This window comes from Hesperophylax consimilis, chromosome 18 (genome assembly GCF_061612785.1).
Source record: "Hesperophylax consimilis isolate HC1 chromosome 18, BYU_Hcon_1.0, whole genome shotgun sequence".
NCBI lineage: Eukaryota > Metazoa > Arthropoda > Insecta > Trichoptera > Limnephilidae > Hesperophylax > Hesperophylax consimilis.
In genome coordinates, this window is record NC_142853.1 from 13,586,969 (window position 1) to 13,612,288 (window position 25,320).

The following is a 25,320-nucleotide window of genomic DNA, read 5'->3' on the forward strand; positions in this document are numbered from 1 at the left end:
TCACTAGTGGCGCTAGTGTAGTCGGGGTAATAAATCAGAAACTCAGAAAAAAACGTACTGCTGTATTATATGAAAATAAAAACTTTTTTTGCTTTGGAAAAGTCTTTGAATAAGATGAGATTTTCGAAATAATGTAACAAAAGGTTGTACTTAAGTAAAGTTGTAACTTCTTACCCGTCTTTAACATTTTATTGTCTACGGTGCGTTTCGTTGTCTATTCCCGAGAGTTCTTAATTTCTTGTCTATTACTCAGTATATTGTTTACGGGCGTCTCTGCGGTTTTTCGGCGGTGCTATCGAATATTATTATAAGTAAAATGCTGGAAAATGAGGACGATGCAACCGCAATTTGTGATTCAGCGGTACTTGTTATCATTTATTAGAAATACTCGTTCTGTGTGTGTGTTTTAAAATGGATTTAATTCGCACTGTCAACCTAACCTCCTATTTGTTTTCATTGTTCCAGTCCTCCCTCATAGAAGGCTGCCGTTTGCCGGTACGGATGCAAGGAGGAAGCGACTGGCCATTAGCAGAAATAATCAGTATCAAGGATATTAGAGGACAAAGAGTGTATTATGTTCACTATGTCGACTGTAAGTTACCATTAACTAAAATGTGGATCCACCCATTTGAATTCGCGCCAACCGCATATTTTCTACTATTTGCCGATTCATATTACAAAACTAGTAGCTGACTTTGACATCTATTTTATTAGTCTTATTTATGCCATGAAAGCCGATTGCTCCTAGGACTTAATGTATTTTCAATTTGTTATGAAATCTTTTAGTTTTGACATTAAAACAATAATATTTACTCCCCTACACATGTCAAATTACAATACAATGTTTTTTGTTGTTTATTGCTGATTTTCGACTTTGAAGTTAACCGAGTTAATGTGTGATAGTAATGATGAATATTGAGAAATTTATTAATAATGAGTCACCCTCGACAGTTATCCACCAAAGCAGTATTATCACTACAAAACCATTCTGTGCAATATCATCCATTGTAAATTCGGTGGTTCATTAAATTGATTTTCTTATTGTAAAAAGCTATACTCAATTATTTAAAAAAAAAAAAAAAACATAAATATTAGTCCTATCTTTTGAGATTAAAAACTACACTGTATCGTAAAGATGTCCCTTCAAATCGATTTAAAACTCAATATCAGTTGTAATTACGGAGGAAGTACAAATAATTATGTAACATCCTTAAGAATTAAATTGATATTCAATTGAAAATAAACCTTCACCACAAATCTATTGCTATAATAACAATATATTTTGCTTTCAGTGTGAAATGTTTCAGAACAGTTGTGCAAGCATTTTGAAATGGTGTCATCATCGATACTAATAGTAGAGCCTCTTTTGCAACTGACTTTCAGTTTTCAAAATGAATCTATTGAAAACCAAGGAGAGGATTACGCCCAACTTATTTTTCTGTTGATCTGTTTTTCCATCTCGATCTAACGTTTCGACCAGACATACAAATTAAACATTGACATAGAGATATGTATAAAACTAGAAATTTTCCATGTTATTTTAATCTTTACGTTCATCTTCCAAGTAGCCCAGAGCGTTAAAGTATTTTTCTTTAGTTGTTTCCTCTTGCTGAGGATCGTGACCCATACTCCAATTTTCCCGGTGGACAAGGCTCCTCCACTCTTGACACCGACGTTCTGGACGCCTGTGATATTTTATCACTCAATCATTAGACATTTGAACGATATACCTATTAAGATGATTTGTAAACCTAAACAAATTAATTTTATTTTTTATTATGGCCTCTTTCACAACAAAAATACTTGACAAACTGAAACCCGAACCAATAATCACCACAAATACCAATATGTTAAACCATACACTCCAGGAGGAATTACCGATCATAAATATAATTCATCAAAACATTTGAAGTATTAACAAAAACTTTAAAGATTGCATTGTGCTGATAAATTAATTAAATATAGAACCCCACTTATTAGTCCTTACAGAATGTTGGATAAATTCTTCATTATATGCACACAAAAATATCATTAACCTTTTGAACGCGTTAATTTGCTCCGTTTTATCTATACCCGTACGCGGTACATATTTTCAAATACCTATGCATGCAATTAAATGTCAAATTATAGCATTCTGGCATGATTTATTGGACTATATAGACAGAACAGATTATTCTCCACAATATGAAAACAAATCCTCGTGTGTCAACACTCTTAGATGTTTATAAAAACAAAAACATAAAATTTCATACAAAGACGTACTGTATCTTTTGAATGTGGTCCCGCCATTCACTCGCATAAATAAACCACTCTCGGTGTGTGTGTTAGGCCACTGTGTTTATAGACACAAGTGGGACACCATGATCACTTATCATTCTTAGTTATGAAAAGTTGTGAATGACAAACTAGTACTAACGCCATCCGTTGACAAAAATGTAAACTAAAGGACTAAAAGGCGCGAAGAGGCGCACTTGGTTATCGATCTTTTTTTATGAAATACTATTTTATTTTTGAGAAATTCTTGTAGATGTCAGCATTGTGATAGTTCTACAAATGTCCAAGTGAGCAAGAAATACATTTATGACGAAAGAGAGCGGGAATATCGGCCGTCAAAGTTGCCGTATCAACTGTTGATACAGCCGCGTGTGAGTATAGACTTTTTGCCGTAACAACAGTTGATACGGCCGCGTGCAAAGAGTTAACGACATAGTTTTCAATACAAAACATAAAAATGAATAACCCGAACATAAAAAAACACTCAAATTCTCAAAGGAAAAAATTTGCACTAAAACCAACACCATCCGCGTCTGTTTGTGCGCTTATATCTTCTAAACTATGCAAAGGAGTTTGATACGGTTTTCCCTATTATTTAGAGAATTTCTTCCGGAAGGTTTATATATATAATACATGGATATTATATATTATATAAAGTTGAACAACGCCGGGTACACGTCAGCTAGTTTTTATCTAAATTCAAACCAACATCTTCATCTGATAGTGATGGAATCACAATGAAAACAATAAAATACTTACCAGACAAACTTATCGAACCGATACTCTTCCTAATAAACAAATCCATTACGGATAATAGATTTCCATCACGATTCAAAATAGGGACTATCACACCAATTTTTAAAACAGGTAATCATAAAGACATTAATAATTATAGACTAATTACAATTCTAAACACTTCTCATCTATCACTTTGTTGACTGGAGTAAAATGAATCGGATTGATCTTAATGTTTCTAAATGTTTAATTTTGTCATTCACTAGGGCGAGTCATACCTGGTATTACCGGTATACAATGGACGCCCGAAGTTTAAAATATGTCTCGACCATAAAGGATCTTGGAATCACGTTGGATGTAGGTTGTGTAGTAGGCTGTAGAAGGCTGACATTTCATGCTCATATTGAGACAGCTTGTAGCACTTCACTGAAATTGCTGGGCTTTGTTCTACGCACTGCAAGGAATTTTAGAGATACCCGGGTTCTCATAGTTATACTTAAGGCGATGCACTACGTCGTGTAATATTATGAATCGAGCCGCCATCAATAACACTCCTTACGTAGATGGCGAAAAGGCTTAAATTCCCGCTTAACACAATCCAGCTGTTTTGATTTAGGCAAGAAAAAAACATGGCCAAAAAGTGCCTTTTATTTTATTTTGTGGATGTTCAGGCATAATTATTTAAATCATTTCCGATCATTTTATAAATAACTTAATTTGCCACATTATAAAATAAAACCATAGCCGAAAATGCGTTCGTAAGTAGGAAATTTTGAACTTTAAAGCAGTTTTCATAGGCCTTATAAATTATTTTTTTCAAAATAAATAGACTTATGTAAAAAATACTCAATTATTTCAAAGGCCAAAATGTATTATACTCGCGGTATTTATTTTAAGCATCTGAAACTTTTCTAGGTGACCAAATTTTCAAACCAAAAACACATGATTTTGCATTGCTACGAAGTGCATCGCCTTTTCCTTAGTAAGAAGTAGGCTTGAAAGTGGGTCGGTAATTTGGAGTCCACGCCAGGTAAAGTATTCTATCATGTTGGAGAGAATTCAGAATAAATTCTTGCAATTTCTTTACATGATGGAGTATGGCTACTACTCGTGGCTCTATCCTACCGAATTTCTTTTGGGATGCTCGGAATGAACCATCTACGGGTCAAGAGGGATATGCACATTGCTACACGTTTCTTCAGATTGATTTGTAAATAGTTTGAAAACTCGGTCATTATGGAGAGCATTCATTTCTATGTTGCCGATGGTTATCTCTGTCACTGTCAGCATAGACTATTCTATATCCCGGCCTGTAGGACTAACTTGTCAATCGTCATGCCGGTGTGGAGAGAATTCTTGCTGTTAAACAGAATTAATTCGGATATCGACATTTTTAACATCAATGAATCTGCTTTAAAAATGCAAGCTCTGTTATTACTAGTATAGTTGATATACCCACTGTTTATATTTATGTAATAATTTTTATGAACAGATATATTTTAAAAACTCATTAAAATGAACAATTTTAATGCGTTTTTAAAATTAATAAACTAAATTGAATCTAAAATCTTAGAAACCAAAATCCACTTAATTACCTAGAATCAAACAAACTATTATCACAGAAACAATTTGGGTTCAGAAAAAAATCTAGGAACTTCCAACGCCCATAGCCGGCATAGCCCTAGTAATTGAATGTATTAAAAATTCTCTAGACTAAAAATGCATCGGCATATTCCTCAACCTTTCTAAAGCCTTCGACACGATAAATCACTCACATCTTTTTAAAAAACTAGAAAACATAGGGATTACTGATAATGAATTGACATTTTTTAAAAGTTATTTTGAAATAGAAAGCAAACGGTAAAACTTAACAAAGTAACCAGCGAGTTTATTGATGACAAATTCGAGGTGCCTCAAGAAAGCATTTTGAGTCCAATCCTCTTCCTAATTTACATTAATGACCTTTGCCACAAACAAAACCCCACTCTCATTCAAAACTCACAACAATATTTTAACATTTAAATCTCAAATAAAAAGCTTGATACAAAACATAGGGAGATCGGAAATAGATAATATACTGACACCAAATACAGACTGAAACTGAAACCACTCAACTGAACAAAAAAAACAACAAAATGATCTCAGAAAAAAAACACTATTCAATATATTTATAATTACTTTATATTATCCATACTACTAAATTTTAATCATGTGAAATCCTTAGCACGGGAGATCCCAGTCAGGATATTATTATGTATTTCTATTTGTTACAAACAAAAAAAGAGATAGTAAAACACTTATTTTATTTTATTATTATCATATCGGTGATCTTCCTCTGCTTCTCCTGCCTTTCACTTGGCCAGTGACATGAGTTTCTCACTTTGGCGAGCAACATGATCAAAATATCTTTGGATACGCTGTAGGCGTTGATAGCCTATTGTCGACTCCTATCTCTTCCGAGATGGATATATATATATATATATATATATATATATATATATATATATAAATATATAAGTGCACATGGCTGTCTATTGAGCATTATCCTTCCAAACAGCTGCTTTATCGATCTTGAGAAAAGTTATCATTACACCTCTTTTTTTCAGTTAATAAGCGCCTGGACGAGTGGGTGGTGGAATCCTGGCTTGACACCCGCAAGGTACAATTTCCCCGTCCCCCCGGGGCAGGCGGGGGTACTGTCACGGGGGGAGCGGCAACTGGCTCCTGCACTCCCAAGAAGGCCCTGCCCCCCTCTCTGGTCCCCCCGCCATGCAGCTTGCCCATTATAGGCAACGCACCCAACTACCTGAATGATGATGCCACGGTTGGGGCTGCCACTGGAACGTGCACCCCGAGGAAGGCACTTAGTGTGCCACTTATCTCAAGCGTACCCGTAATAGGTATGAAATATGAACTTGATTTATTATTGTCGTTTATACAAAAATGGCATAGACATAAGATACTGCTCTAGGGTTCCATTATTTTTTCCAAGCACTGCCAAATGTTGAATTATGTAATGAACTCCAGATGTATTTAATGGGATAATTACTATAAATACAATATCATACATGTACACCCTTGTATACGGCATACATACATGGGGGTACATGTATGTCCCAAACATATTTACATAAAGCAGTGTGTGCCCTGTGGCAGGTGGATGAGAAAGAAATTAATTAATTAAAAAAGTAATTACCTAGCGATTTTTATTATTATTATTATTTAATCTTTTTAATTTTCTATGAGATTCTCAAAATTCTTCCAGTTAGAGCAATTCTGTGGTACAAAATTATATTTCAGCACGTAAATAACCCCTTATATATAAACAGGCTAGAACACAATCATAATACTCGTTTTAACTTTAATGAAGCACTTATTGTACCTAAGCATACAAATGAATATGGACAAGGAACGTTAAACTATATGATTCCCAGTTGTTTTAGTATGTTACCTGCTGAAATTAAAAACTGTGCCCAAAACAAACAATTGGTGAACTTACTGAAGACTTGGCTTACTGAATGAATTATTTTGTATTAGCTTACAATGATGTATTATTCTAAAGACTTTTAAAATTGTTATTTATGTTTTTCATAATTTTCTTTTGCTATATTTCTGTAAAATTTTTAATTTTTGGTTTTACACATATAATTGTAAAAATGTAACTGTAAACTCACTATAATAAGATTTATAATGTAAAGAACCCGTTAGACAAACTGCTAAAAAGCAGTTTATAGGGACTTTCTTTCATTATATGTATTTGTAAAGTGTGTATTATATCATTTTAACACATTGTTTGCGGGAGACGCTTAAAAGCGTCTTTTGCGTACTGTTGGTAGAGAGCGGGAGACGCTTAAAAGCGTTTTTCGTATTTGTACACTATTGGTAAAGCGCGGGAGACGCCAAAATGCGTTGTAGGTACACTTAGAGTAACAATATATTACGAGTAACGTATGATGTTGGTTTGTGAAGTAAAAATTATGCGTCAGCTCTCGTGACACGTGTACTAGGTACCTGGCAATTCGTGGAATTGGGTCTGGTAGCCGGCCGACTGTGGTCATAAAACATGCACTTGAAATAAAATAACTGTAAGATAAATGTTTCGTTTTTTTTTTTAATCTTTATATTTCTTCAGTGTTAAAGCGATATTGTTTCGTTCAAGACGTTCTCTATTTTCTTTTCTGTCTACATTCCGCTTTAAAAATTTCGTACAAAGTATTTGTGTGCTGTGCTCGAAAATTTATTTGTTACATAATAAAGGGATATTTTTTCATAAAAAATACCCTATAAAATGGACTACGGTAATGATAATCGATTACAATAAATATATGAAAGGCATTGACCTAGCAGACCAATATCTTTCGTATTATTCTATTTTACGAAAAACCACCAAAAGGACAAAAAGGCTAGCGATGTATATAATAAATTGTGCATTATTCAACTCATTTGTTGTGTACAACTCCGTAAAAGAAAGGAAAATAAAATATAAACAATTTTTTAAGGAAATCGCAGAGCACTGGGTGGCTGATCAGATTTCGTCAGATAATAGTCAAGACCCGGAACCAACACCATCAACATCTGGTATCCGAAAAAAATCTTCAAAATCTGATCCTCCAGGAAGACTATCGATGTATATGCGAAAACATATATTGGAAAAGATTGAAGGCCCTGGTAAAAATAAGAATCTGCGAAAGCGATGTCGTGTGTGCGCGGTACACAAAATACTTAGCGAAACCCGGTACATGTGAAAATTCTATGATGTACCTTTACATGAAGGGAATTGTTTCCAACGATTTCATACTTTCAAACAATATTCGTGTTTAGTGGTGTGTATTTAAAAAAATATATATACTATGTTGAATGTGCATAAAATGACTAAATAGACAATACGACAAAAGTGCAGTTTTTTCAATTTTTTTAAAATTTAAACTTATACATCGTAATTGTTTCTTCAAAAATATAAAAATTTGTAACCAGATCATAATACAAAAATTCGAATAAGGTAAAATACTGAAAATTTTATTTAAATTTGATCAATAGTTAAGAAGTTATAGCTATTTTACATGAAACGGAATTTTGCGCGCGAACATGATAAAAATTGCCCGCTTTACGGCGTAGATTGATTAAAAAACCCCCCGCAAACATTGTGTTAAAAAATGAGCAGGCTGACGCGCTCATATCTTATTTCACAGTAAGTTTAGCATAATTGAGTTTTTTAAATTTAAAATAAGTTAATCGTTTTTTCTCTCCAAATAATTTGATATGGAGACTCCACGATTCTGGGGGATTCACCATCCTCTCAATAAGCACTATCCGTAGGATAAAGATTTATTTATTTATATATACATAAGACCATGTTTACTACATAGTCAGTACTCACCCTATAAATAATGGCTATGTGTATCGCACAAGTTAGCCAAGTTCTCTACCTATTGCAAATATTTATTTATTATAATGGTAGTTACCAGGAAGATGGAGAAATATCCCCCGAATCAATTATGTATGTACATATTTCTAAATAAATAAATTTCTTCTTCCAAAAAAAGAGTTGGTCGATAATCGAACTGTAGGATTCTGCAGATACTTTCTAACGGTTCTTTCTTTCGGTATTACAATGGAAGATGCTCTGAGGAACTAGCGTCATTGATCCCTTCGGCACCGGTGCGTAGTCGGGATACACGCCAAACGCGCGCCCAACATTTGTACACGGTTGACACTTGTCACATGAGAACGGGTCGCTTCTACGATTCGTTCTTAAGTTCAACAGCTCGGCTGTGGAACGAACTGCCGGCCTCTGTGTTTCCTCCCTCCTACAACATGGGACTCTTCAAGACCCATGTTCACTCCTTCCTCCACAAAAAGACCCTCCACACAGCATCCCCAAAGATGACATAGGCCCCGAGGGAAATTATTTTCTTCAGGGCCTCCTGTGTGGTGTTAATATAAAAAAATAAAATAAAAATAACAATATCCATCCTGTAAGGCACTATCAATTAATGCAATATGTCAATAGAGGAGCACTTTAACATGCAAACGTATTTATATCCTAAAAAAGTATTAAAAAAATATTTCTGATGCAATGTGTTGTTTATGAAAAAGTGGTATTTATATAAAATTGTAGCTAACCATCACTCGATTTCATGGCATGAGTAGGCAGAGGGGATAGACCGCCACACTCCTTGCTTCATTTACATTCATATATCATCTCATACTTACTCTTCTGTTATTCTGACTCTTTGCATTACCCGATTCAAGTATTTGATTCACTCGATTCTACCATGTTCCCTCGGGCATCCCCGACTTCTTGTACCATTCACTTCCGTGTCACATATTATTCTTACACTCCGTTCATCCGCTCGACACATCCAACTTGTGCATTACATAGTATCTTGTTGGTATAAAATTATTGTGTCATTATGTAACAATCTATCCGAACCTCTAATTCATTAATTATTTGCCCGTTTGCTTGTAGTAAATGTTCCAGTAGGGACTCCAGCCGAGACAGAGAAGACTGCAGAGCCCTCGCGCCCCGCGAGTCCGCTGGCCGCCGCCGAACTGGTCAATGGGGGCGCGGTGCTGGCCGCCGCGCTGCATAAAAAGATGAACCGCAAACGCAAAGCCACTGTCCTGGAGAGCGAGGTTTGCTAACGTCTTCATGAGCCTTCTTGTTTCCAAGATTTGATATTGACCTCCCACAAATGTATTCAGTTTTCCAGTCGATTCGCTATACAGGGTGTCTGGAAACTCGTAGTACAAGCGGGAAACTGGTGAATCTACATCACATTTGGAGTCAATTTTGTAGTATATTTTTTTTTATTTGAGCTTTCGTTATCGAGTAAATCGAGTTAGAAGTTGATTTTTTTTTTTTTAATCAAATTCTTATAAATTATTACTGAAGATCAAAGTACCCAACTAATTAAAACTATTTGAAAGTAAAACAAATGAAGAAACTCGGATTTGAAGCATTATTTTGAAATCACCCTTCATTTAATCCGGTGTAATCATAAAATATTTCTGCTCTGCAGGGTTAAAACATCTGTTGTTCAACCCTAAACACCAGAAAAAACTTTAACCCTAAAATAGCCGAAAAATATATTTTTTTGGTTTTTTTTTTTTTTTTGTGAAAATGCTCAAATCAAAAAACTTTATGTTTATTTGGGTTCCCCATGTGGTGTAGATTCTCCAGTTTCCCGCTTGTACTACGAGTTTCCGGACACCGTGTATAACTAGACATTGGAAATAATATACATAATAGCTAGATGCTGTCAACGCCCAACGATATTGATGATAATTTATATACACAATTACATATAATTTATGATGATTATACAAATGCACACAACTAACTATGAGGCATCGTTTTAGCAGTCATTGCGACAAATAAATAAAATGGTGTAACTGTGTTCTACTTAGTGATAACGATATTATGTGTAATTTCAATGTCTTTTGGTTATTTAGCGCCTGGCGACAAGATTCTGCCGGTGGCAAGTAAAATAACACTCACAGCATTCGAAACTTCCTAATACATATTGGGATTTGTTAGTATTATTAGTAATATGTACTACATATATGTCAAGGCTAATACATCATGTAACATTTGAAATCGAGCTGCTAACAATACTTCTTGTGTAAATGGCAATAAGGTTTAATTTCCCGTTTAACCTTCAAAATAAGTTAAGAAGATAAAGTTTTTCCTGAATGTTCATTTAGACTTTTAAAAAGTCAAGGTATCCCATAAAAATAAAAATCGGTTATGTTTATCCGTAATACTATCTAGGTTACAAACCAATTTCATTAGAAATTTTGTTTCCATTTAAAAAGGTAGATGCCAAAAATATGGAAAAAATTAGTTGCAGTCGACTGGTTTAAGATGCCTGTCCCGGTAAGACAAGAGATCCTGGGTTCAATTCCTAGTTGTGACCATTATCTTTTTATTTTTCTGTGTCTTGTTCTGTTTCATGTTTCGTTTAGATTTATTAATATTATTTTTTCCTTCCATGATTAATTATTGTTATAAACTCAATCATATCGGGAGAACACGGTATTCTCATGCTCTGAGATCACGGCTCCCGTTCAATTGAGTTGACTCTTTGAGCCATGTGAAAATATTGAGCTGGTACCGTGGCTCCCGCTCTTAATAAAATGAGTCATGACCCATCCCTATTCAGCTTGGAGTATTTAATTAAAGCATCTAAAATATTTTTAAGCGATCAAATTTTCAAACACAAAACTCATGATTTTGCATTACTTCGTAGTGCTTCGCCTTAATATTATCTCGCGTTTCCTGCACTGTTCCGAAGGTTATGTTTACCAGTTGACTATCGCCAAACCATAGCAATATTTTCAAATTGTCATCAACGCCTAGTACTAGCTTACACCCATCCAAAGCCTGCAGTTCTCTCTCCAAATCATCAACCCATCTCATTTTACTATTTCTGTATCTATCTATATCTGTCTGGAGTTCATTGCAGTCTTCTAAATTTTGTATTTGTATAAATAGTTTGTATGGTCATCAGCGAATAGAAGAGCCCTGGGGTGCAGAATAACTTCTGAAATAATGTTAATAAATATGGAATAGAGGAGAGGGCCTAAATTAGAGCCTTGGGGTAATCAATAACTTCTGAAATAATGTTAATAAATATGGAATAGAGGAGAGGGCCTAAATTAGAGCCTTGGGGTAATCCTGATAGTACAGAAATTAGAACAGATGATGGGAATACTCCATGTTACACTAACTGTTTCCTATTTCCAAGAAAGCTAGCAAAAAACAACTAGGGATGCCATCTGATGGTACTGTGATTCCACAAAATCATGCAATATTCCCTGCTAAGTTCCTCTTGATGTTGTGGAGTACCTCTCTAAGATGAGCTTATTCCATGGTTGGAGATATTATTTCAATCAAATTTAATGAAAATTCTTTCTTCTAGGACTCGATGGACGGTGGCGAGGCCCCCGTGCGGCCCCGTCAGTCGGGAAGTATGACAGCACACGGGCACGACGATGTAGTCACCAGGATGAAAAATGTGGAGATGATCGAACTCGGAAAGCACAAGATCAAACCCTGGTACTTTGCTCCCTACCCTCAGGTAAATAAACCTCATTTTTAACACAACAAAAACTAACTAACCATTATACTGCAGGAGTAAGCAGAGAGGATAAATTACCTCATAACGCCTTGGAATACATTCCTTGCTTCATTGACATTCATACATATTGTTGTGTTATTCTAACTCTTGGCATGGCCCCACTCGAGTATTTGATTCACTTGAACTTGCCATGTCTTCCAAACATGTTTACATGTTTTAATAATAATTAAAAATGAGAGGTTTTCATAGAATTAGAAATGGCCGATTTTATTAAGTGTACCGGCCTGGCTTGAGATGGTTTTGGGTAAATTGGTCCATTTTTAAATTTCAGTCTTCAATGGACCGACAAAAATAAAACTTTTTAAGCGTGAACGTTTTAAGTAGGTTTTTCTGTGTTGTGTAACAAGTACCTAGTATGATTTTCTAAGCACTGCATAATATAATTAAGTATGTACATAATTTTAAAGCCTTGCAATTTTGTAAAAGAGCAACCTTGAATGCACTTAGCAAAAGCCAATCAGGGGTTACGCGCGGTAATAAATTTAACCTAGGAGGAATATCTAGGTTGTCAGCTTTAATGTTCTAACCCTAACCCCTTGCCCTTTTCAATTAATTTTATGATAGTTGTATGTTATGATAATTGATTGATTTTTATTTTTTCAGGAAATGGTACACCTTCAGTGTATTTATATTTGTGAATTCTGCTTGAAATACAGAAAAAGTAGAAAGTGTTTAGAACGACACCTGGTAAGCATTCTAATATATCTTTCTAACCATAGATAATAGAAACAAAAGAAATGGGCCACGAACCATTATAATATAAAACTGCATCATCGAATTGAGTGTTGGCGCTGCGGCATCCCACCTCTTTTTTACCTGCAATACCAAATGCATAACTTTCATTAGCTCTGCTCCTTTTGCTCGAACACAGTTGGCACGCTCCCATATCATATCTCCCTTTGTTTCTTTTATCTTTGTTTCAATCAATTCATAGAAATTACTGTTTCCTTCTGGAGTATTGATAACACCTCTTTTCCTTTATTTTTTTGTTCCCTGTTACATTAATCCTTCGTGGTGATTGGCGAATTCCTGGGAATTTAGTTTTGGGGAATATTGTGGTAATTTTCACCTAAATGGTGAAATCCCCTGTCTAACCGATGAGTTTGTCTCCTACAGTTAAATTTCATGTTGTTTACAAATGAAACAAACGACTGGCTCAACAGTACTACCGCACTGCCATTAGAATTATGAATTGAGACTCACATGATGTCACGAGATACAACTGTGTACATTTTACCCAAGTTCATTTTGAAAGCTCATAACTTCGTCATTTTTGGAAATATCCAATATGTATGTAGTAATTTTGCTGTCATTATTAACTTTTTAAATATGATACATTTTCATATTTATTCATTAACCTGTTAACCGGGGAGTTCAGTTTTGAATTACGCAGCATATAACGGGCGTGAACTCCTTCACTAGGACGTATCAATACGTCACGCCCGGTGGATGTAATTTCATATTTTTTATTTTTTTATTTATGCATCAAAAAAGTGAAAACATCGAATTAAAAAAATAGAATATTTACAAACAATTATAACGATTACAAAAAATATAAAAAAGGTTATAATTACAGAACAATAAATAAAAGCACACAGATAAAACAGAAACATTGAATAAAAAATTAAAATATTTAAAAATTAAAAACTCAATTTCAGTGTGATATGCTCGGAAATATACGTCTCGCTCGTTCCAAGGCGCAACATATATTTCAAGGACGTATTCATACGTCCTAGCCGTACCCGATACTGTTTACGTTTGACGTATTTATACGTCCCGCCCGGTTAACAGGTTAATATTTCATGTTCTTTTATAAATTAGGAGACAACCTCATTTAGAATAACTTTCTTAGTAAACAAATATACTCCTGACTTTTGGGAATTTATGTAAGGTATTGAATATTCACAGATGCACATCACTAATCATTACATAGTGTACTTATCTTTGATTTTATTTTTTAATGTGCCCACAGTATTTTTTTATAAAAAACCTATTTTTAATTATTACATATTATCCTCCCCGAGATCTGGAATAAAAATAAAAAAAATAAAAATTATACTCATACTTATATCTACACTGCAAGCAAAAAGGGTGCGCAGATCAATGACTCTTGCCATGCATAGAAAGAGCATGATTTGTTAGTAGTTTGCTATATACGTTGGTGACTTGCCGCTTCACGCTCGCCTCCTGCACCGCGCTTCATTCCATGCGATGCTAGGGAATGGTCTTTTGTTTTTGGTCAAGCTGTAACAAAGTTTCCCCACCCCAGTCTGTTGTGGTACAAGGATAATGTATATTTGATTTCTATTTAAAGGTAAAATGCAATCTAAGACACCCTCCCGGCAACGAAATCTATCGCAAAGGCAGCATATCATTCTTCGAAATTGACGGCCGGAAAAACAAGAGTTACGCCCAAAACCTGTGTCTACTGGCCAAATTATTTCTAGACCACAAAACCCTCTACTATGACACGGACCCTTTCCTCTTCTACGTCATGACAGAGTTTGATCCTCGCGGCTTCCACATTGTCGGATATTTCTCCAAAGAAAAAGAAAGCACGGAAGATTACAATGTGGCCTGTATATTAACGTTACCTCCGTACCAGCGAAAAGGATATGGAAAACTCTTAATTGAATTTAGTAAGTATTCTTGAGTCAGGCCATGTCAAGAGTCAGAATAGCATAAGAGTATGCATGAGATGATCTATGAATGTGACTGGAGCAAGGAGTGTGTGCCAAGATAGAGTTGTGTGGTGGTCTGTCCAATGCATGAGATGATCTATGAATGTGACCGAAGCAAGGAGTGTGTGCCAAGATAGAGTTGTGTGGTGGTCTGTCCTATGCATGAGATGATCTATGAATGTGACCGAAGCAAGGAGTGTGTGCCAAGATAGAGTTGTGTGGTGGTCTGTCCTATGCATGAGATGATCTATGAATGTGACCGAAGCAAGGAGTGTGTGCCAAGATAGAGTTGTGTGGTGGTCTGTCCTATGCATGAGATGATCTATGAATGTGACTGGATCAAGGAGTGTGTGCCAAGATAGAGTTGTGTGGTGATCTGTCCTATGCATGAGATGATCTATGAATGTGACTGAAGCAAGGAGTGTGTGCCAAGATAGAGTTGTGTGGTGATCTGTCCTATGCATGAGATGATCTATGAATGTGACTGAAGCAAGGAGTGTGTGCCAAGATAGAGTTGTGTGGTGATCTGTCCTATGCATGAGATGATCTATGAATGTGACTGAAGCAAGGAGTGTGTGCCAAGATAGAGTTGTGTGGTGATCTGTCCTATGCATGAGATGATCTATGAATGTGACTGGAGCAAGGAGTGTGTGCCAAGATAGAGTTGTGTGGTGGTCTGTCCAATGCATGAGATGATCTATGAATGTGACCGAAGCAAGGAGTGTGTGCCAAGATAGAGTTGTGTGGTGGTCTGTCCTATGCATGAGATGATCTATGAATGTGACCGAAGCAAGGAGTGTGTGCCAAGATAGAGTTGTGTGGTGGTCTGTCCTATGCATGAGATGATCTATGAATGTGACTGGATCAAGGAGTGTGTGCCAAGATAGAGTTGTGTGGTGATCTGTCCTATGCATGAGATGATCTATGAATGTGACTGAAGCAAGGAGTGTGTGCCAAGATAGAGTTGTGTGGTGATCTGTCCTATGCATGAGATGATCTATGAATGTGACTGAAGCAAGGAGTGTGTGCCAAGATAGAGTTGTGTGGTGATCTGTCCTATGCATGAGATGATCTATGAATGTGACTGAAGCAAGGAGTGTGTGCCAAGATAGAGTTGTGTGGTGATCTGTCCTATGCATGAGATGATCTATGAATGTGACTGAAGCAAGGAGTGTGTGCCAAGATAGAGTTGTGTGGTGATCTGTCCTATGCATGAGATGATCTATGAATGTGACTGAAGCAAGGAGTGTGTGCCAAGATAGAGTTGTGTGGTGATCTGTCCTATGCATGAGATGATCTATGAATGTGACTGAAGCAAGGAGTGTGTGCCAAGATAGAGTTGTGTGGTGATCTGTCCTATGCATGAGATGATCTATGAATGTGACTGAAGCAAGGAGTGTGTGTTTGTTAGTTCTGCACTAGTTAGGTTAGGTGATCACTTAGTTGTATTTAATAGTTTCAGTTACGGTTAGACTGGTTTTAACCTTGTTGACTTACAACTAACTATTAACTCTTTCAGGTTATGAATTATCCAAGTTTGAAGGCAAAACAGGCTCACCGGAAAAGCCTCTATCTGATCTTGGCCTGCTCTCGTACAGGAGTTATTGGGCCCAAACCATTTTAGACATATTGACCACGATCAAAGCAACCGGGGAAAATGAAAAGCCTCTCATCACCATAAAGTGAGCTATTAACAATCAGCCTTACTAAAAAAAAGCACTTCCCAACCGTTAAACGGTATTTTATTTACACATTGAATAAAGACTACAATTTCTATTTTGGATTATTACTTATAAAAATGTCTTTAACTGCGCTGTGAAAGAACTGACAACATTGCATTTTGGCAGACTTATGACAGACACATGAGTTTCCTGGCATTTACAGTTTTGATTTGTGATGTGTGATTCAAATCAGGTTTTTGTTCATAATTTCCATTCTAATGACTAATTCAGTAATGTATTAGTACAATTCAATATACAGGGTGTGGGTGTCCGGGGGTGAAGTGTGCTAACTTCGAGGGGTGATTCTACATGATAGTACAAGTAAAAAAGCTTAAATGTTTGTATGGGAAAATAAATATTCTTCTATATAAAAAATAAAAATTGGACTTTCGAAATAAGTTATTTATCTTTTTTACTTCCACCATCATGTAGAATCACCTCCAGAAGTTAGTGCACTTTACCCCCCGGACACCCGAGATTATATTAGTTTGAAACAAACAATGTGATTACTCTCAGTTTACCTGGTTTATGTAAAATTCTGGATAGCGTCTTTTAAAGAGTGTTTTCCCGAAGAATTGGAAGGGTAACAAAAATAGGCAGCAGCTGTTGTACTACCTCATACTATAAGTAGCCCCAAAGTTTTTGTAATTCTTCTATGTCAAGAATATAGTTATGCTCCCTCACAAGAGATTTCCTGACTCCTGTTGTAGAGCCTGGTGTATAATCACCTGATTTGATGACTCGAGACAGGTGAGAAAGGGCCCAGGAAAGTTGGAAGCCAGATTCTCATTTCACAAAAAAAAAAAAATATTGTGGAAACGACTCAATCTTATTGTTCTTGACTTTACTTGTAAAAGTGACCTTTTGAACCTCATGAACATGGAAGAATGAACCACTTTACGGCTGGATGATTTTATTGATGAGTTTTTCCTTTCAGTGAGATCTGTGAAATGACCAGTATTAAGAAGGAAGATGTTATCTCGACCCTACAAAATCTTAATCTAATTAATTACTACAAAGGGCAGTACATTATTTCCGTGAATAAAGTGAGTATGTTTCTATTATGATCGATATTATTAACCTTTCACTATGTTTTGTAAAATTGCTGCTAAAACACTTAAATCCTCTTAACCGCTCAAGCGAATTTTGGCATATTATGGCAATGCAAAACGTCTTGAGTGATCACTGTCATAATGTGCCAATTTATATACCTTTCTTAACCTTCCAGCGGGCGCGTTGAGAAATTTCCCTTGAGCGGGCGCTTGTCGTAAATTTTACGTTATCGAGTTTTCTCCATGTTAGTGGTGTTTTCTTTATACAAACGTTAGGGAATTTCTTTAAGGTTATGAAAAGTGATAATAGGCATTACTTAAAAAAAATATATTTGACTTCAAAAAAACGAAGCAACACTCTAAACGTGTTAGTATTTCAAAACAAAATATTTTATCGACTTATTAAATCAGAATCAATATTCTCATCCTTACAATTGTTACAAACCACCTCAACTGAAGAATGTAAAGAATGTGTTCTTGCATGTAAAGGACTGGCAATGACAACACTTCATTGATGCTGAGGATCTTTTCTTATCCAGTGCACATAAACTACAAACACCGCATTTTGGAAGGTTTCTGTTTTCTTCTTCTGTTATCGGTTCAACTGCCCGACCGTAATTAACTTTGAGAAAAACACTTATATCTTGCGGTAAATGTTTGTCATTTGATTTGATTTGATTTGACTCTAGCATAGCTCGAAGCTCGATGCTTACGAATAAGTGGTAAGAGTGGGGGAAGCGATATGGCGCGTCTGTCGTAAATTTTACGACAGCGCGCCCGCTGGAAGGTTAAAACATTTGAAAAAGAACAATCAAACCTTCCCGCGATCTATAGTTTGTGATAGTAGAAAGCTAATATAATACTTTCTATCAATATGTTATGTCTCAAAATGACATTTTGCGGCCGATTCTATACGATTCTAAATTCCAATTTTGTTTATTCTCAAGCTCACAAAAGTTTATTCTCAAAAGCGTGTCTGTTAAAATGACATAAGTGTTTGTTATAATCGATTTTTATTACATATTTATATACCAGAGTAATTGTAAATGAATTATCTATCTATTTAATGTGTTTTGAACTCATGTGAATTAAAAAAATAGTGAATTTTCTGCCTTCTCTTGAGATGTCTTGTCCTTTAAATTGTGAAATATCGTCTATTCATTTAACTAAATAAATTGAGCAACGAGATTATTCTTATTGATAATTGTATACAGTGAATGTCTCTTTCTAATGTAATTTATTAATGACATTTTGCGGCCGATTCTATACGATTCTAAATTCCAATTTTGTTTATTCTCAAGCTCACAAAAGTTTATTCTCAAAAGCGTGTCTGTTAAAATGACATAAGTGTTTGTTATAATCGATTTTTATTACATATTTATATACCAGAGTAATTGTAAATGAATTATCTCTCTATTTAATGTGTTTTGAACTCATGTGAATTAAAAAAATAGTGAATTTTCTGCGTTCTCTTGAGATGTCTTGTCCTTTAAATTGTGAAATATCGTCTATTCATTTAACTAAATAAATTGAGCAACGAGATTATTCTTATTGATAATTGTATACAGTGAATGTCTCTTTCTAATGTAATACCAGTTCTTTGCGGTAAATGTATTAAATATCCTAATTTAGTGCATTGAATTTTAACAGCCCTCGAACCCAAATTTAATCAAATATTTTTTTCGCAAAACTTTCGTTAACAGTTTTTAACGATTAAAAATTGAGTCTTCTAATATTTATTTGTATCTGTGATTATCAATTAGGCCATAGACAACATACAAAAACAGAGCATATCCAATGTTGACCCGATTAAGTACCATACATTGCAATTTCAAAGGAACTAATGAAAGTACAGAATTCGCCCGTTTATAAAGTTTACGATTTTTTAATAATTTTAAAATAATAAATTAAACATATTGGTTGAACGGTAAAATATGGGGGGGGGGGGAATTTTCAAATCGAACGCCCAGAAATCACAGTCGCTCATCATTTTTTTCAATTATCAATGCATTCGCTCAAGTGGTTACATATAAGGTTTTCCAGGGAACACAGAAATGTGCTTAAATGTGTAATTTTAAAATCTCGGTCTTCGAGGGGCTGAAAAAACAGAACTTGAAACTTGAACAGAACCATGAAACATTTTAAGTGGAACCTTATACATAAGTGGGTTTCACTGTATAAGTAGGTACCTACTGAGTTTTAAACTGTAAATTTCCAAATACTTTTGGGGTTAAAATCTGAAGTTCACTGTTTTTACAATAGGTTTCTATGTATATTGCTTCTACAGAATTGTGTTCTTTCAGGAGACAGTAGACTCTCATGAAATGGCAATGGAAAAAAGGGTGGTACGAATCGACCCTAAGTGTCTCCACTGGACCCCTAAAGACTGGTCCAAAAGGGCAAAATGGTGAGTGTTCTGTTTTCAATAAAATACTAGAATGTTTTATTCTTCAGTTCACTTAACACCGTCACATCAAATCCATTAGGGCCCATGTAATCTTGTTGGAATATCTGGAAAAAACATTCTAGTATGTAAGTACATTGAACAATCCTACAATAATTAAAGTATCACTAAACGTTACCTACAAAATGGATTTGTATTGACAATAATTACATAACTATATTCGCAATAGATTTTCTTTATATGTCAAAATATTTAATAATATATTTTTTTAATTTAATTTATAAAAATTTATCAAATTTTACAAAATCCTCAATTTTTGGTCAAAAGCCATTTCATTATAAATATATTTTTTAATTTTGTTAATTTGGTAAGTATGTACATTAGGGTGGATTGATTTTTTTTATTTTTAGAATTTCAAAATTCCTCCACGTTTAATCATTGACACTATACTGTATGCGAAAAAACACAATATTTTATTGACCTTCGATGACATCTTCAGGTGGCGCGGTTAACCTTAAATTTACAAAAAACACTTTTTACATGTTACTTCTGAGTTCTGCACGAAGCGCAATTTAAGTAACTTTCATTATTCTTATTTATGGTAGCACGTGTTCCACTATTTTTTATCGCTCTCTAAAGCTTCGGAACCTATCTAAGACCAAAGAGAGGTTTGTATAATATTTATTGAACCCCTTGTATAGTGTATCCCAAAACAACCTAGTCTTTTTTTAGAAAGAAATTTTTTGCGCTGAAATGATTTTTATGCGCTTTGCATCAGAAAATTTGCAACTGATTGTTTTAACGGAAGTCACTAGAAAGAGTTGCAAGAAAGAGAAACAATAGTCCAATCTATGTTTTGTAAATTTCAGATTAAGAGCACCACCTGAAGATATCATTGCAGGTCAATAATTTTTTTTTTCCATACAGTATAGTCGATGCATAAATGTGTAAGGATTTTGAAGTTCTAAAAATAAAATAAAATTATTCCGTGTATTATGTAGTTAGTCTAATATACAGGGTGTCCGGAAACTCGTAGTACAAGCGGGAAACTGGTGAATCTACATCACATTTGGAGTCGATTTTGTAGTATATTTTTTTTTTATTTGAGCTTTCGTTATCGAGTAAATCGAGTTTGAAGTTGATTTTTTTTTTTTTTTTTTTTTAATCAAATTCTTATAAATTATTACTGAAGATCAAAGTACCCAACTAATTAAAACTATTTGAAAGTAAAACAAATGAAGAAACTCGGATTTGAAGCATTATTTTGAAATCACCCTTCATTTAACCCGGTGTAATCATAAAATATTTCTGCTCTGCAGGGTTAAAACATCTGTTATTCAACCCTAAACACCAGAAAAAACTTTAACCCTAAAATAGCCGAAAAATATTTTTTTTTGGGTTTTTTTTTTTTTTTTTGAAAATGCTCAAATCAAAAAACTTTATGTTTTTTTGGGTTCCCCATGTGGTGTAGATTCTCCAGTTTCCCACTTGTACTACGAGTTTCCGGACACCGTGTATATATATTTTTATATATTTTTTTTATATAAAATCAATGTTGAAAAGATGCAATCTGTATATATTTAACAGTTTGTATTAGTATTGTATTAATTTGCATTTTATTTATAAAATAATTTTTTAATTTATTTGCATAATATTCTTTTCTCTTCTAACCTCAACTCTTGTATACAGGGTGTATCGGCAAGTACCCGACAAACTTTAACCAGCTATTCCTCAGCACATTTGGAGTAAAAAATGTTACGGGCGCTTTGCTGTCCGGTAATATTTTTTTTCCATTAAAAACAAAAAATAAATAAAAAATCCACACTCCGTCACTGTCATTTGCATTGAATCTCGTGTTCAACAGCTGTTATTAGCAAGTGTGTCAAAAAGTGTCCTCGCTCTTTCGTACACACTAAATAATAATAGTTAAAAATGAGACGAATGGTGCCGTGCCATTTCGTTGTGATTGTAAAAGCGCGCCAACATAGGTACGTACGTACATTATTCAACGAAACTCGAACAAAATATTGCCAGATGGGTTTTCAAACTTTGACAAAGGATAAAACATTGGTGACATGTGGTGAAAATATGAATAGTAAATTTTTTATTAAAAAAAAATGTTACCGGACAGCAAAGTGCCCATAACATTTTTTACTCCAAATGTGCTAAGGAATAGCTGGTTAAAGTTTGTCGTGTACGTGCCGATACACCCTGTATACATAATTCCTTTGCACTTCAGAACCTTCAATGTTGTTCCATTTTTAATAATGAGAAAGTCATTATTAATACAATTATATATTTTTTACCATAACTTATTTTACTTTTCTGAATATAATAAAAGATTATTCGCTTTGTAAATGCGTAATAGGGTGTATCGATTCTTAACTTTTTTTTTGTTTTCAAATTCCAAGTTGAGAAAAAGTTGCTACTAGGTACCACAACTTACCACAAAAAGTTTTGGATTTTTAAAAAAATGTTTAGGTCTCCCGCACAAGGCCAAAAGTTTTAATTTTTTTCAAAAAATATACAATTTTTTTTAAATTTAAAAAAATAAAACGTAACTTTTGTGTTTATTCCAAGTTAAAAAACAGTAATATTAGGGCATAAAAATAAGTAAGAAACGATTTTTTTTTTATAAAAAAATGGATTTTAGGTCTCCCGCACAAGCCCTAAAGTTTGTTAATTTTGATGAAATTTTGTAATTTTGTGTACATATATGAACCATGTTTTTTTTTAAGTTTAAACCACCCGAATTAATTTTAATTTTCTTACAGAAGGCATAAAATGAGTTCAGAACACAAAAGTTACGATTTTATTTTTTTAAATTAAATTTTTTTTTTATATTTTTTGAAAAAAATTAAAACTTTAAGCCTTGTGCGGGAGACCTAAACATTTTTTTTTAAATCCAAAACTTTTTGTGGTAAGTTGTGGTACCTAGTAGCAACTTTTTCTCAACTTGGAATTTGAAAACAAAAAAAAAGTTAAAAATCGATACACCCTAATGCGTAATAGTTATGTTATTATTCATATTAAAACGCACAACAAAGTAGTTTTGTCATTGGAAGTTGGATTTTGATATGAAAGTTTGATGTCAATTAGAATGTTTTTCAATAAATATTGTAATTAGTTTGAAAGTTTTAAAGTTAGGTCAGTAATTTTTGTTATTGACAATTGGTTTTAGATAATTATTGTTTTGAATTTGCGTTTTTTAAATCTAGAACTTATTGTGTACCGTTCTATATTTTAATGATATTTTTCTTTCCAAATATTACCTAAAGTACAGTCAAATTTTATAATTATTTATGTGTAGCTCTAATTTTTTAGTAAGTACCTTTTTTGCTAATTGGTGCAAAATAGTATCTGGAAAACTTACGAATTGAGAAGCTTTATTTTCTTACTATGTATTGATTACAAGAATACACCAGATTATATTAAATTGCTTTGGGACCACTAAACTTTTTAGATAATTGAATAAAAATCTAACACGGCAGCATAGAGACTGTCATAGTATGTTTTTTTTATAATACATAATAATATTGTTTTCATGCTGTCTGTAGTAATTTGTAGTAATATTACATTGTAATTTGGGTATTTTTTGTGCATAGCCCAATCTTGTGTATTCTCTAACAATGGTTTTGGTCTTATTTATTGTATGTATTTAGTAGTTTTTGGACTGTGTCTTATATATTTTTCTTTTCTCTTCAGTGCATAAAAGGAGCGTCCAATGATTGACAACTCATTTTGAAAATCAAAACACTTAATCTCGCTACTTCATGTCGATTGCTTTTGATATTTTTCAAAAACAAGAAATGTTTATGTGACTGGTAAAAGATTTTGAAAAAAACTTTCTAGGTGCATATGTAAATTTAAAAAATTTGATTACCTGTTTACTACGCTTAACTGTTAAACCTTAACTTTCATTATATAAAATTAAAAGATTTTAATATGAATACATACAGCAGACCCCTCGCTTATAATTCCACACTAAAATTAAAATGTGCACCTTTATGAAACCAAAGGTTCTGACCGCAATTTGAGAAAATTTATGAAACTTATTATTAATTATTTTTATATAAATTGACAAAAAAGTGCAGTGACAAAAACGTTTTTAATACATTTGTCTAGTTAAATAATTGTACTTTTATCATTTTTTATCATCAGTAATATTAGTTTCAAAAAACGCATAGTGAGCCATTTTAATTTTTTTTATGTTTCCATTCAAAATTTTAATATTTAAAAAATGTATGTTTATTTCTAATAATAAAATTTGAAAGCGTATTTATCACCTTTCAAAAATAATTTTTAGTTTTCGTGTACATTCAGAATTATTCAATTTTTTTGGATTTTATTGCAAAGCAAAAATAGTCGGACTTTCTGACAGAATATGCCAGAGACTGAATGTGTTAATGTAACAGTCATGCTGTTATGTTTGATGGCTGATCAAAATTTGATTCAATGCGATACGTCACGAGAACCGTTTGTTAACCGGGGCCATTATTTTAAATGGTGACTGTTAACTAATTCTGAATGGTGCTAATCATAGATTTGTGATCATGTATGTCAAATGTGACTGAGGTTCAAACGGCTGAACTGAAGATTTCTTACCTAAAATTGTGGAAAAATGGCATTGGTTAAAACCCTCTAATAGTTGTTGTTGTTCAATGTATATGTACCTGTGTATGTATTAAGGTACATACGACAATTTATCATACTAAAACAAACATTATATCATTAACCGAGTCATAAAAATCTTCTAAATGAATGTTTCTCTTTTTATATTGGTTCTTGTTGTTGTGATTAAAATCTTACTTCTCTTCAGACATTCTTGAAAGGTCAAACATTTCAAATTTACCACAAACATTCTAAAAGACGTGCACCCACTACACTTCAAACGTATGTGTACAGTGTATCTCTCATAAGGTTTTAAAAGAAAAATAAAAAAACCCTTTGGTGGGAAAATTTTATAGCTACACATATATGAGATAAATTATGCCATTTTCTAATTTTGGAACCTTGTATATCATCGGTGTAAGTCTAATACTGTGGAAGAACCATAAAAATGTTCCAAGAGGCACAAATAACTATCTGAGGATATACGCGCTCTTCCTTGCTTCTGTACTGAGGATGGTTCATTCGGAGTGTTGACTTTAAACCAGTGCAGGTAGTCTATTGGTCGATTTCAATATATGAAAGCACCAATCAAAGCAGCTTGTGCTGATGTTCAACTGAAATATCCAAAAAATGTATATTGAAATTATTGGCTTATACGCTGTACTGAACTTTGTAGACTATATATTATTAAAGTAGTCC

The 25,320-nt window shown here is 33.9% G+C and overlaps 1 protein-coding gene across 2 annotated transcripts; it reads left to right on the forward strand.

Annotated features, from left to right (window-relative positions):
- Positions 1-246: 246 nt before the first annotated feature.
- Positions 247-23,986, forward strand: Tip60 (Histone acetyltransferase Tip60). Of its 2 annotated transcripts, XM_089642331.1 has the most exons (11): positions 247-361; positions 466-592; positions 5,616-5,909; positions 9,479-9,645; positions 11,934-12,092; positions 12,756-12,839; positions 14,467-14,791; positions 16,353-16,515; positions 17,492-17,600; positions 19,910-20,013; positions 23,716-23,986. In XM_089642331.1, exons 1-11 carry the CDS (start codon positions 317-319, stop codon positions 23,720-23,722), a joined length of 1,584 nt encoding a protein of 527 aa, XP_089498457.1. In that variant the 5' UTR covers positions 247-316; the 3' UTR covers positions 23,723-23,986. The 2 variants fall into 2 exon arrangements, with proteins under 2 accessions (XP_089498457.1, XP_089498458.1); XM_089642332.1 differs by lacking the exon at positions 23,716-23,986 and having other exon boundaries at positions 19,910-20,224.
- The last annotated feature ends 1,334 nt before the right edge of the window (positions 23,987-25,320 follow it).